General features: G+C 33.5%; 1 protein-coding gene across 3 annotated transcripts in view; it reads right to left on the bottom strand.

The window, feature by feature from the left end:
* LOC131530589 (arf-GAP with coiled-coil, ANK repeat and PH domain-containing protein 2-like) overlaps positions 1-14,584 on the bottom strand; it is a 46,563-nt gene that overhangs the window by 4,196 nt on the left and 27,783 nt on the right. For 2 of the 3 annotated variants that reach the window (XM_058760944.1, XM_058760942.1), the window contains exons 10-19: positions 8,529-8,641; positions 8,389-8,440; positions 8,211-8,311; positions 5,835-5,940; positions 5,548-5,756; positions 5,391-5,460; positions 4,960-5,054; positions 3,700-3,881; positions 742-834; positions 452-660 (exon numbers count right to left, since the gene is read on the bottom strand). In XM_058760944.1, the coding sequence (XP_058616927.1) occupies positions 452-660; positions 742-834; positions 3,700-3,881; positions 4,960-5,054; positions 5,391-5,460; positions 5,548-5,756; positions 5,835-5,940; positions 8,211-8,311; positions 8,389-8,440; positions 8,529-8,641 (1,230 nt within the window). The remainder of the gene's footprint in view (positions 1-451; positions 661-741; positions 835-3,699; positions 3,882-4,959; positions 5,055-5,390; positions 5,461-5,547; positions 5,757-5,834; positions 5,941-8,210; positions 8,312-8,388; positions 8,441-8,528; positions 8,642-14,584) is intronic. The other variant, XM_058760943.1, reaches the window with a different exon arrangement.

The following is a 14,584-nucleotide window of genomic DNA, read 5'->3' on the forward strand; positions in this document are numbered from 1 at the left end:
AAAAGAATACTTGTAGTATTTCCTGAAGAAAGCGTGTGTGAATGTTCCTCTCTCAGTTTTCCTCCAGTGTATCAGGTCTGGTGTGTGTGTGTGTGTGTGCGTGCATGCGAGCGTGTGTGTGTGTGTACTTGTTTTTCTATTCAGGTGGGGACTTAAACCTGAATACACACAGACTCATGGGGACTTGTGTCACGGTGGGGAACTAAATTGAGCTCCCCACGGGTAAACAAGCTAATAAATCACACAGAATTAAGTTTTATGAAAATCTAAAAATGCAGAAAGTCTCCTGTAAGGGGTAGGTTTAGGTGAAGGGTTGGTGTAGGGCAATAGCACATACAGTAAGTACACTATAAAAACCATTACGCCTATGAATGTCCCCCCAAGGATAGTGAAACAAGTGTGAGTGAGTGAGTGAGTGAGTGAGTGTGTGTGTGTGGCTCTGGCTGCTCACCCCGTGAACAGCCATTATGAGCGGCGTCCTGTTCTGCTCGTCGGCGTTGGTCCAGTTGACCGCTGCTCCGTGAGCGAGAGCCTCGGCCATGTCCGGCAGACTGCGGCAGAAAGACGCCCAGTACAGCTGCAGGCCCGGCTCGCAGGACACCACCTGACCTTTCCCAGAGCACTCCTCCTGAGGCTCGGAGATGTGCAGCTCTGGGCCGTCTGAAGCAGAACAAGCACACAGTCAGGGTCAGGCTACAGGACAGCTTCTGATCTGCTCGAGCTGAGCGAGATCGGACTGACCTGCGTCGTTGAGCGCGCCGGAGGAAGCACTCGAGCTCAGCGACTCTCTGCTTCCATCTGCCATCTTCTGCACGTCACCGTCTGGGCTTTTCACTGTCAAACAGAGACACACTTACACACACACTCTCTTCTGTGATACAGTGTGCAAACTAGGAGTGTAACGGTACACAAACATGGAGGTTCGATACATAGCTCGGTTTTAACGTCACGGTTCGGTATGATTTCGGTACGATTTCGGTACAATTTTGGGGGCCTTTTACATTATAAGGTTACAATTAACAACAGAGCCCAAACTTAAATTCAACTACTATTTATTTTTAACTATAATAATCAACACTCAAAAAAAAAAAAAAAAATATTTAAATAAAAAAATTTAATAAAATTGTATGCAAACATGTAAATTGCACATAATGCAGTTTTTAAATTAACTTCTAAATTATACAGTTTCTATTTGTTGTTAAAATACAATAATTTACACAGTGGCTGTTACAACTTGTTTCATCAAAGATTTATTTAAACATGCACTAAATTAAGATATCACTAACAGGTAAAGTGAAATATATAGTCTAGTATTTCGCAAAATGTTAGTGTTAGACTGTTTAGTGCTGCTAAAAAGAGCTTTTTTTTTTTTTTGCTATTTTCGGCCAAATAATTTCAGTTGCTGAACATTCGGTGCATCTCTAATGGAAATGCACAAAAACATCCAAAGGAGAAGACAATGGAAATGTATGATGGGATGCTGAGTGATGGAGAGATGATGAAAGCCAGCAGCTTGTTGATTGAGCAAATTTCATCATTTTAATTCAATTTAAAACTAAATTGGTAACACTTTATTTTAAGGTGTCCTTGTTACACGTTACATGTTCTTACTTTTATAATATCAATTAATTATGCATAAATACATGTAAGTATTAAACCAAACCCTAATCCTAACCCTAACCATATAATAAGTACGTGTAGTTAATTAATATTACTCAGTACTTAAATGTATAATTGCACTGTAACAAGGACACCTTAAAATAAAGTGTAGCCACTAAATTGAACTTGAGTTAGCAATCAGGATGTGAAATTATTGAATTTTAATTTTAATAAGGAGAATTAAATTGGAACATTCAAAGAAGATGAAATAACCGCTAATAGTAGCAATTTTTAAATGTACTACATTTATTTATTTTTTGTTCACACACATCAAACAGGAAAATTCAGTAAAACTAAAATGCAATTCATCAATATAATCAATATTTGAAATCTGAAATTTGTGATGGTATATTTTTAATAACTTTAAGAGATTACAGCTTAATATAATGTATAATGGACAGATTCACATTTTGACTTTTATAAAATAAACGGTTAACAAATTTGTGGACGTTTTGTGCTTATGGGGAATTTTAAATCTGTTTTATGGCTGTAATAGTCAATCTGACAGTATTTAATTTAGTTTTTAGGAAACCCGTCTAATCAGTTAAAGAAATGCATCGACATATTACAAATTTATTATTTAAAAGTAAAAGCATTTATTGCGTTTCACTGTTTAAAATAATCTATTGTGCATGATCGAATACATGAATGGCAATAAATGGCGTAATTATTCAAAATTAATGATATTAGTTAATTATGTTTATAATTTTTTTTTTAACTTTATTTATTGTAGAACAAAGCCAACATACATGGCTTGTACAATATGAATCATGAAAATATATTATTTTGTCAAAACTTTTTGTATGACTAATTTTGTTGAATTTTCAGCTTTCGTGTTATTTTTTAGAAAGTTTCTTAAAGGTTTTGTTGTGTTTTTAAGATCAAAATAAAACGACATTCATAATCCATAATACTTCTGTAATGTGATGCATTTAAATTTTATATGCACTGATGAATCATACAATAAATCCAGGACCATTTATTTTTTGAAAGTAAAGCACTTATTATTTTAAAAGAAATATTAACTATTGTGTACAATTAGTTGATCTAAGTTGACAAAACAAAAAGCAAAACAAAGCAGAAAAACAAAACATACAAAGAAAAACTACAAAAAAGTAATAAACCAACCAAACAAAAGCAAACTACAACAAAACAAAAACGTAAAAATACCTCCCCACCCCCCCAAAAAAGCAAAATTTAAACAAAAAGAAATTCAAAGAAAAATAAAAGAAAGAAACAAAAAAAACTAAAAATAAAATAAAAAACAAAAAGCTAAATACTACACAAAACAACAAAACAAAAACTACAAGAACCCCCCCCAAAGCAAAAATCAATCAAAAATAAAACCAAACAAAACAAAGAAGAGTCAAAATCTATTACATTTTGATATTAACAAAATTATGTAGATTTTATTTTGTTGTTGTGTTTTTTAATTTTTATTAATTTATTATATTTTTTGTTTTGTTGTTTTTAAATGTCTATATAGTTATCAATTTCATTTTCATTTAGTTTTAGTAAAACAAGTTCAACTAAATGAAAGTAATAAATGTTGCCTTGTTAACAAGTTATTTCAGTTAACACAAGTAACAATTTTAGTTTATTTTACTATTTTATTTTAGTTGAGTTGAGTTGAGTTTAAGCCTACTATAATAACCCTGGATTCAATTCAATTTCTCACTGGTGAAATGAGAGTGAGGCAGCTGTGACGCTGTGAGTTCTGCTGAGCGGGACGGCGGGAGACACACACACAGCTGTACTTACGACAGCAGGGCTTGGCGGAGGAGTTAAAGTAGGAGAAGAGAGAATCGAGCTCATCTACACAGAAGAGAGACTCGTGGTTCGCTTCAGCAACACAAAAGCCCAGAGCAGCGTTAGGATGGCACACACAGACACAGAGAGGAGCAGAAACAGAGTCAAACATCCGTCTACGCTGATCCCAACACATCGCTCGCAGGATAACAGCAGGTAAACGGACCACAAGCAAAGGTTAAAGGGCAGAGCCAGCCGAGGGTACAGCTGCAGACGTGGCGGTCCTCTCACCTGAGGAAGCGGACGCTGTAGACGCCGACGGTCCTCTGGCAGGTCGAGCATCCGAGCAGCCGCTGAGACGTTTATCCTGTTTACTCAGCGATAAAACCTTCTGTCTGATCTGGTCTTCGGAGCGTCTCTGCACAAACCTGCGCTCCACGTACTTGGCTTTGATGTAGGCCTCCACCTCCTGCCTGAGGAGACACAAGCGATCAGCTTTCACACCTCAACATCTATTTAGTTTTTCATTAGTAACGGTAGAAAGTCATCTTGGGTTTTTTTGTTCCACGTTTAACTTCACTCTGAAACCAGCAACGTGTGTGACACATATGCTGCTGCATGAAATGAATCACGCAAGCCTTATGCAACATAGACTAAATAAAACTAAAATAAAAATCCACAATATTGATCTGTCCTTTGGTTTGCATTCTAAAAGATTGTTTTTCTAAAATCTAAAATCTAAAATTTGATCTACAGCCTACTAAGACTGTTTTTTTTTTTTTTTTATAAAAGAAGTCTCTTCTGTTCTTCAGCAAAAGCAGTAATATTGTGAAGTGCCTTTACTATTTAAAATAACTGCTTTCTATATATTATATATATATATATATATATATATATATATGCTGATTTGCTGTTCAATAAATATTATTATTATTATTATCATCATTATCATCATCAATATTTAAAAGATCAGCATTTATCTGAAATAAAAAGCCTTTGTAACATTATACACTATTCCATTCAAAAGCTTGGAGTCAGTATAATTATTATTATTTTTTAATTATAGAAATTAATACTTTTATTCAGCAAGTATGCTTTAAATTGATCAAAAATGATGATAAAGACATTTATAATGTTACAAAAGATTCTACGTTAAATAACTTTCTATTCAAAGAAACCTGAAAAAATTATACTCAGCTGTTTTCAACAATAATAATAATAAATGTTTTTTTGAGCAGCAAATCAGCATATTAGAATGATTTCTGAAGGATCATGTGACACTGAAGACTGGAGTAATGATGCTGAAAATTCAGCTTTGATCACAGAAATAAATTACATTTTAACATATATTCAAATAGAAATCAGTTATTTTAAATAGTAAAAATATTTCATAATCTTACTGTTTTTTTGCTGTACTTTGGATCAAATAAATGCAGGCTTGTTCAACAGAAGAGACTTCTTTAAAAAAATAAAATAAAATAATAAAAATGTAACTTAAAAAAAAAAAAATTAATTAATTAATTAAAATAAAATACAATTCCTGTGCAGTACCTGGGATCTCCTGGTTGTGGTTTCCTGGCTCCTAATTCTTCTCGTCGAGCCTCGTAGATCTGATTTATGACACCGTTTCCCAGCTCACACATCAGCTATACAAAAAGTAACTGCATTATTAATTCATATATAAGAACTAAAGAAGGTTTTATTGTTATTCGAAAGCTGGACTTTGGAAAGAGGGAAAAAAAAAATCTTGAGAAATGTCTTTTTATAATTAAATCTGTTTCTTAAATGAAGATATCTGAACAGAAAAACAAAACTTGCTACACCGATCCTCAGCGTGTCAGAAAAGCATCTCTGAATTCACGGCGTACGAGATGATTACGAGATGAAAGAGCTGCTGATGTTCTCCGAAGGATGGCAACATCTGGATAGATGTTTGTTTGCTCAACAACCATCTGTGCCTCCGTATGTTCATCACGACTCACCTTGAGCAGCTCAGGCTCCCACGTATCCAGCGTCAGAGACCGGACCTTTGAGAAATGAACGCCGAGACTCCTGACAAACAAAACCCCAGTATTGTTAATAAAGCACACGACACACTCTCTGATATCTTCTGTCTCACACACACACACACACACACACCTGTGAATGCCCGAGCACTGGATGCAGAGCGTGATGCCCAGGTTGATGCTGGCCCAGCGCGGCTCCGGCTGACCGCAGTCGCAGCAGATGCTGTTCCCGCCGATGGCCATGACCCTCTGCAGCGCGCTCTCGCCCTTCAGACTCCTCTCCTTCACCTCGCCGGCTGAGTCCAGGCTGCCCGTTGATGTGGACGACTTCCTGTCCATCTTCTGACAAACACATCGCACTGTTAGCAAGGCGCCTCTAGCGCGACATGAACTAGCTGGATGAGAGAGAAGCTGCGCTACCTCGGCGTCCTCTGCTTTGTCTCTGAAGGCTGTGGCGATGCTGTTTTGGACCGCTTTGATCCAGGCCTGCCGGAGCTTTTCTGAGTCCGCTTGCATCATACAGCTCCTTTAACATAAACAACATCAATCAGATGTACAGTATAACATGTGCACTGAAAAATAATCATCATAGTTATCAGTATTTTGTCTTGTTTTCCAGTCAAATATCAATAAATCATTTTTAGGCATGCATGCATGCATGAATGCATGAATGAATGAATGAATGCATGAATACACACATGCATACATGCATACAGTTGAGGTCAAAAGTTTACATCCCCCTTTCAGAAACTGCAAAATGTTAATTATTTTACCGAAACAAGAGGGATCATACAAAAAGCATGTCATTGTTTATTTAGTACTGACCTGAATAAGATATTTCACATAAAAGATGTTTACATATAGTCCACAAGAGAAAATAATAGTTGAATTTATAAAAAATTACCCCGTTCAAAAGTTTACACACCCTTGAATCTTAATACTGTGTTGTTACCTGAATGATTTTAGTAATACATTTTTTTGTATTTGAACCCTTTCCAACAATGACTGTATGATTTTGAGATCCATCTTTTCACACTGAGGACAACTGAGGGACTCGTATGCAACTATCACAGAAGGTTCAAACGCTCACTGATGCTCCAGAAGGAAAAACCATGCATTAAGAGCCGGGGGGTGAAAATGTTTTGAATTTGAAGATCAGGGTGAATTTAACTTATTTTGTCTTCTGTGAAACATGTAACTATCTTCTGTAGCCTCTGAAGGGCAGTATTAAATGAAAAAATATTATATTTATTTAGGCAAAATAAGAAAAATGTACAAATCTCCATTCTGTTCAAAAGTTTTAAATAAACAATAACATGCATTTTGTATGATCCTGGAGATTCTGAAAGGGGGATGTAAACTTTTGACTTCAACTGTATACACATATAAGTTTGAAAAAGGGTTAATAAAAATAAACCTTACTTCAGAATACATAAAATATATATCAAACATATTTATCTATTTAATCATTCATTGATTCATTCACTCACTCACTCATTTTTGGCCTAAGATATGACATTTTATTCATGCTATGCTTAAAAACAGAAACAGTTTGCAAAACTGGCTAGAAAATAATATTTCAAAATATATTCTAGAAACAAGAAATTTAACGTACAATTTGTATGCGTTTTATTTTTAATGGATGTTAAGGTATTTTTACTGTAAAAAAGACAAAAAACAGATTAAGAAAATTTTTACATAATATACTGTACTACTTTTTAGAATTTTTTTTTAATTTAATTTAATTTTTTACAAGTAATATTTTTGGTAACACTTTATTTTAAGATGTCCTTGTTACATGTTACATATACTTACTATTATAATAACAATAAATTATGCACAATTACATACAAGTAACCCTAAGCCAAACCCTAATCCTAACCATATAGTAACCAAGTACATGTAATTAATTAATATTACTCAGATGTAAATGTATAATTACACTGTAACAAAATAAAGTATAACCTTATTATTCTATACTATTGAATTAACTTTTCTAATTACACTTTCAATTTTAATTTAAATTTTCGTTTTAGTTTTGTTACATACTTCTTTGTTTTCATTATTTCCATTACTCTTTTTTTAAACAGATTTCAGTTTCAATCATTTTAGCACTTACATTTCAGCAACACCTCTCATTTAAATTTTTTTTTTTTTAATATTTATCTAATATTTATTTATTTATTATTTCTTTGTAGCATTTATAAAATAATAAGGTTACACTTTATTTTAAGATGACCTTGTTACAGTGCAATTATATATTTAAGTACCGAGTAATATTAACTTACTATATGGTTAGGGTTAGGATTAGGGTTTGATTTATGGTTACTTGCATGTCATTATACATAATTTGTTGTTATTATAATAGTAAGTACATGTAACATGTAACAAGGACACCTTAAAATAAAGTGTTACCAAGGATAATTTATAATTTATTTTAACTATTTTATTTCAGCTTTAAAGCGCAATTACTGAAAAATGTTTTAATAGTTTTGTTACAAATACACTAGTTACACAAAAACACTAGTTACAAGTGATGTAACGTTTGTAACAAATGTAACGCCTACATCAATACACGTTTTGTATTTTATATTTGGCCAACAATTTACACAATCTCAGACATAAATAAAAACGTTTCTTTCAAAGCAGTCAACAATTTTATAATTATTTATCATTTAAATTAACAGAAAAGTAGCACATTTAAATTATTGCGTTCAAAAAGTGAACTTGACTTGCGTTCCTTGCAAAAACGAATCCTAACTGATATGAGAATCAGGATTGTGTGCTTCAACTCACTTTGTTGGAGAAACCACTTCGAAGCAGAATCTGCGCTCGATGTCCTCGCAGTGTTTGACGGTGCATAACCTCAAGTCCTCCACCACAACCGTAGGGTTATCCTGAAATAAAAATGCCCAAATGAGTGCTAAACCCACAGCTGGAGTTAGAAATTAGTGTTGGTTCTTCTTATATTCACCTTAAATTTCTTTTGGTACACTAGCTGATTGTTCTGAATCGAGAACCACCGCCTGCAAAGAAAATGCAGTTAGCGACAATGAACACTTAGTCAACGTCTACATAAGTGGACACAGTATGATTTTAAGTCTTGTCCCGGACCTGTTCCAGGTTTTAAAGGCGTTGCTGGCTCTCTTGAACAGATACCCCTCCATGACGATCCCACTCTCTGCATCCACATTGTACTCCAGCTTGGTGTCGTCATTTGAGAAGTCCTGAGAACGACAAAAGTGTTGAACTGAGCTTTTCAGATCTTAATACAGTAATTATGAGTCAATATCAACATTCAATACACATACTGTATAAACACTCAACACAGAAGCCAAAGTTTTGCTAATGGACGATCTGTGGATGATAAAAGCTTTGTAAAATGAACTACTTGGCTACAACAAACATTACAACCAATCTTCAAGGCAAATACCATGAAGATCATAAGAAGAACATTATACTTGATCTTTGCATCTGTCAGATCTGTTATAGCTCTAACACTTTAATCACTATGTGGGATTCAAACCTACAACCTTTCTGGTTATCGTTCCAGATCTTTATGTTTACATTTCATTTAAAGGGATAATTTACCCCAAAATGAAAATCCTGCCATCATTTACTCACCCTCATGTCGTTCGTTTCTTATGTTGAACATAAAAGAAGATATTTTGAAGAATGCTGGTAATCAAACAGTTGATAGTTCCCATTGTCTTTCATAGTATTTCCTTGAAAGGGACCAACAACTGTTTGGTTCTTCAAAATATCTTTTGTTTTTTGTTTTGTGTTCAACATATAGACACGTATGCAGGTTTGGAACGACATGAGGGTGAGTAAACGATGACAGGATTTTCATTTTTGGAGTGAACTATTCCTTTAAGCATTGGCAGACTCTTTTATCCAAAGGGACTTAAACTGCATAAAAGTTATATTTAAAGGCTTTTTTCATCCGAAGCTGAAAAGTCTGGCACCAGTTTCAATGAAAGTCAAACTCAAGTCAAAACTTGGATGACTCTCATTTTTCCAAGAAAACAAAATGAGAATTTATTGAAATTTCTGAAATTAGTACAAAAGTCATACAAACAGCATAAATGGCAAGTCAATGTCATTTGACAGTATTGATGCCAAACATCATTGGTTCACGAGCGTTATGCCTAACGCTACAGACGAAGAGATTTTCAGAATATAGTGGACTACTTTTATGATGTTTTCTTTGTTATTTTGAAAACCCAATATCTATTCAATTTTATAATACGGAATGGAGCAGCATGAACATTCATCAAAAGCTCTTCTTTTGTGCTCTGTAGAAGATAAGATATACTTGCTTGGACCAACATGAGTAATTTTCATATCTGAGTTTTTGTGTTTGCACACAAAAGCATTGCATTCCCCCAAGAAACTTTGCACTGCTTGGATTCCTATTGAAGATAATGGATTTTTGCTGAGAAACTGTAATTGTGGCACCTTTACACTATAAACTTAAACCAAAAGACCCAAACCTACAACAAAGATCAAAATTGGCAATATCTAATTAATTTGCCAATGATTAGCTTCACATATATTGAATTTATACATGGTGCAGTGTAGGGCTGGGTTACAACACAAATTTCATGATTTGATTCTGACTAACAAGCTTTTGATTTGATTAGATTCAAATCAATCCAATATCGATTATTCTGGATATATATCAGGAACAGTACACGCCAAATTTTCTCAAGGAAAAACAAATCTCTCAACTAATGCTGTAAAATATACACGAGAGTCAGTTGGTACTACATTACTATAATGGTAAAGGTTAAAATGAACTAATTTGTATACAAACACTTCATGTTTTTATAATAATAAAGTTAGAATTACATAATTCTATTTCTACTCCAATTTGTTTCTTGAAATATAAACATTTAAATGGTGGCTGTCATAAAAACAGACTTATTCATAAATTAGCATTAATTAAACATTGAGGAACAGTAAAAAAAGAAAAAGAAAAGATGAATATGTTATATGGTGCATATATTTAGCAAAATGCTCCTCTCTAGAGTTAATTTTTCTAGCTGACTAACGAGTTTATGGTCACCGAATATGTTTATTCAGAGGTAAATGTGATGTTTCCATCCAAAGTTGCGAATTTAACTTAATTTAACAAAATTGGAATATTGCATAAAACATTTGCGAACAAGCACCGTTTCCATCCAACGAGTCAGAGAGAACAAAATCGTCACTTCCTGATAAACTGGCACACTGTAAAACCTGTATTTTGAATACTCAAAAAAATTTGAGGAAACTTATTGCCTCAAAAAATTTGAGTAAACAAACTCTTTTTTTTTTTTTTTTTTAAGTTAGTAGAACTTAAAATTTTTATGACAAGTGGGGCGGGGCTAAGAGCAATGGGATCCAAGCCAAGCCTCGCTTCCATGATCCCACCCCACTCATCACAATGATAATTATATACAACTTGCTTCCATCAACAGCACATTCATTCAGATCTTTATAGTTTAGTACTAGTTAGCAACAGCACACTGGCACATGCTAATGTAGTCATCTAAAAGACTTAATCTTGTGCAAAAAAAACACACAAAACACTTAATTTCTACATTTATTTTCCTTGTTGTCTGATGCAAAGCATGCTGGGAACTACAAAACGCAATAATTGTAAGTTCACCTTACTACAACGTCATTTTGAGTTTACAGAACTTATTTCAATTAAGTCCAATGAACTTTCATTATTATTAGAGTGAAATTAACTCATTTCATTTAATTAATTTCACTGTTCAGTTTTCCAGTGCACTTTAAATCACTAAGAAAAGTAGGAGAAGCCACTGAATATAATGATTTTCATATATGATAAATTACTTGCGCCTCAGAGCGAGCAGATGAAACAAAATAAATGCTGTCATTTCTTTTAGAGGTGGATGCCTGCTGTTTCGTGTAAGACAATTATACAGAAATACTTTGACGACAGACTTTTCTCGGGCGTTTTAGAATGACCATAATACCATTTAAGATACTGTGAACGATATCAGTCCACTGGTTAGTCAGGTTTTGCCGTCCCATCACGCAAAGTCACATGACTTTTTTGATGCACATGGAGGTTTTTGATCGGCAAATGTGTTTCCATCTTCCATTATTCGCATTAACCCTTTTTCGCATAAATCAAAAACCACCTCAAGCGAGCGTAAAATGTTTTTTTTTTTAAATAAGGGATTTTTATTCGAAATTTGGCATTTCCATCACTCACTTTTGATGCGATACTTTAAAATACTTTCCGCAGTTGAAACACTAATGGAGCGACTACATGAGATTTCGGTAAGTTGTATTATTTTTTAACATACCTTCGGGTTTTTATTCTTGTTTATTTTGTGCTGAAACTGTTATTAAAGCAGGAGAGATGAGTTCACATGCATTTTGCGCTGCCGCTTCTCTTGAACTGAGGCGCTACAGCGATCTGTCACACCACATTAAACAATGCCAAAAAAGCATTTATTGTATGAATATTGTAATAAAATGAAATCTGTGAATGTGTTTCATATCAAAAGTAACAAAGCTTACTGTGATTTCTTGGCGCGCTACAATGTTCCGTTCATTAACTGAAAACAGGCTAGATTAATCTATACTTGGGATTTAAGAATCGATATTGTTTCGTAAAAATGAGAATCAATTACAATCGTGAAAATCAATATTTTTTTTTTACCCAGCCCTAGCGCAGTGGGCATAACATCACAGTACTGCAAGAAATCATGATATGTCCCTCTGGCTACTGGTTCTTGTTCACCTCAAGAGCAATCTAAGATTCCTGCTTCCTGTAGATGTCACGTGAGCTCGGCTGAGCTCAGACTAGTTAAGTCAAGCCTGGCTGAGCTCAGACTAGCAGAGCCCCAGTAACACTAGAGCGTCACTGGAGCCTGCGTTTTTGTCTGTGAAACCTCAAGCAGCTGAAGACAGATAAGAGTGACATACTAGTAGAGGAGGTTAGTTTACAGCCTGACCCGCATTCTGCGGGAATCCAGTCTGATCTGCTCTACACCGCACTACAAACAGATCTTACATCACATCCCCGGTGTACAGCGGAAAACACATCCCACAAACCGTCCACCAATTACCAAAGACTCACAGTCCACCAATTAACCGACACTTGATCCAAAGTGACCTACAGAAAACTCATACAAGGGCAGCTTTGGTTCATTTTATGGGTCTGAGAATTTAGCATGAAATTTGCATTAAATATGATATATTTTGCTTTAAATAAATAAATAAATGTGCTGTCAAAGGATTAATCATGATTAGTCACATCCAAAATAAAACTTTTTTGTTTGTTTATATAATGTGTGTGAACTCTAAATTGGTATATTTGTGTGTGTGTAATATATATATATATATATATATATATATATACACACACACATACATACACACAAATATACACAGTACACACACATGAATTATGTAAACAAAAACTGTTGACAGCACTAAATAAAATAAATAAATAAAGTCTACAGTACTTTATAAATAGTTACACTAAGGTTTAATTTGTAAAATACATTAGGACATTAGGTATCATGAAGTGATTGTGAACAATACTGTTAATTTGTACATACAATCATAATTTTTTTATTTTAAATATTTAAGTGTTATTTTTTTTATGAACAAATGCAAATTAAAACAGCATGTTTATAAATTAACATGAATTTAGATTAATAAATGCTGTAAAAATCTTCTGTTCGATGTAAGTTCATGATACCTAATGAGTTAACTATGCAAATTAGTTAACAAATTGGACCATATTGTAAAGTGTTACCAAAAAATGTAATTGTAAAACACACAAAGAAACTCCAAAGGTCATATTTCAGTTATCAAAACAATAACCTGAGAGTTTGTGTGGACAGCCTTATTAATGTTGCAGAAATATGTAACTATTGCACTATTTACATTGTACTTTCTTAGTTTAAATAAATAAAATAAAATAAAAATAACAGCAAAAGATAAATATTAGGAATTAATATTAGAATTCATAATATTTTCACTCAAATCTGCAGTGTAAATGGAAAGTGGACTGAGACCTTAAGTGGTCTGAAATGAGATCCGAATCCACTTTCACGACCAGTAACAGTGTGAACACTAACGGAACTGGGTTCCTTTTCACTTTTTGGGATCCATTTAAAAAAAAAAAAATCGAATAAATAAAAAATAAAATCACCCCTAAGTGAACTACCGACCATGACCTTCTGTATGACCTTTCACTTGTATGTTTACAGTAAGGCGAGCAACACGACAGCACCAACTGTTATTAAAAAGCAGATTTGGTTTCCATCTCTTGTAACCTGATCAAACAGCCATGAGCTGATACGCGAGCCAGACCGCTTAATACATTTAGGGTGCCAGGACCAAAGAATGGGGAAACAGCTGTTATTAAAGCACAGATCATCCTCTTTCCTTTAGATTATAAATACTGAAAACTAGAAATACCTAAATGAAGTGGCATAATTTTAAGGTTTTCTTTTTTTTTACTACCAGATGTGTCGTATAAATCAACTGCAGTTTTTGCAATAAAACAAATTAAGTCTATAACTGTCATAATTGTAGAAAGTAAAACGTCTCATTAAAAGGCTGAAATTCTTAATTATTTTTAAATAATTCTAAAGTAGAATTTTACAAATTCCGAGATAAGCATAATTTACATTTTTGCAAGTCAAAAACTGTCAAGGTTTATAACTGTCATGATTATTACAAGAAAAAGAAAAAAAAAAGTCTCATTAAAATTTATTTTGAACATTTCTTTTTTCTTTTTCTCATTTTTAAATATTCTTAAATAATTCTTGAATAGATAGCATAATAAAATACAATTATTTATTTGACCAAAAATATCTCCACATTAAGTGACAATGGAACATGAATTTATATGTATAAAAAAAATCTTACTGTCAAAAAATAACAAAAAATCATATCATATCATATCAGACATCCATATTTGTTATAAACCATTAAAATGATATTCATTCAAACAGCGTTATCAGCCATAGAATTTGATCAATGCAAATGTAAAAATGTCAGTATTTAGGCAAGATGTCACAACGAACTCCCAAGACACATTCGTGATCATAACCACTTAAAGTCTAAAGAGACAAAGAACATGAACTATAAAAAACATGACTGACTCACCAGATACCACACATAGTGAA

The sequence above is a fragment of the Onychostoma macrolepis genome, chromosome 22 (assembly GCF_012432095.1).
Source record: "Onychostoma macrolepis isolate SWU-2019 chromosome 22, ASM1243209v1, whole genome shotgun sequence".
Classification (NCBI taxonomy): Eukaryota; Metazoa; Chordata; class Actinopteri; order Cypriniformes; family Cyprinidae; genus Onychostoma; species Onychostoma macrolepis.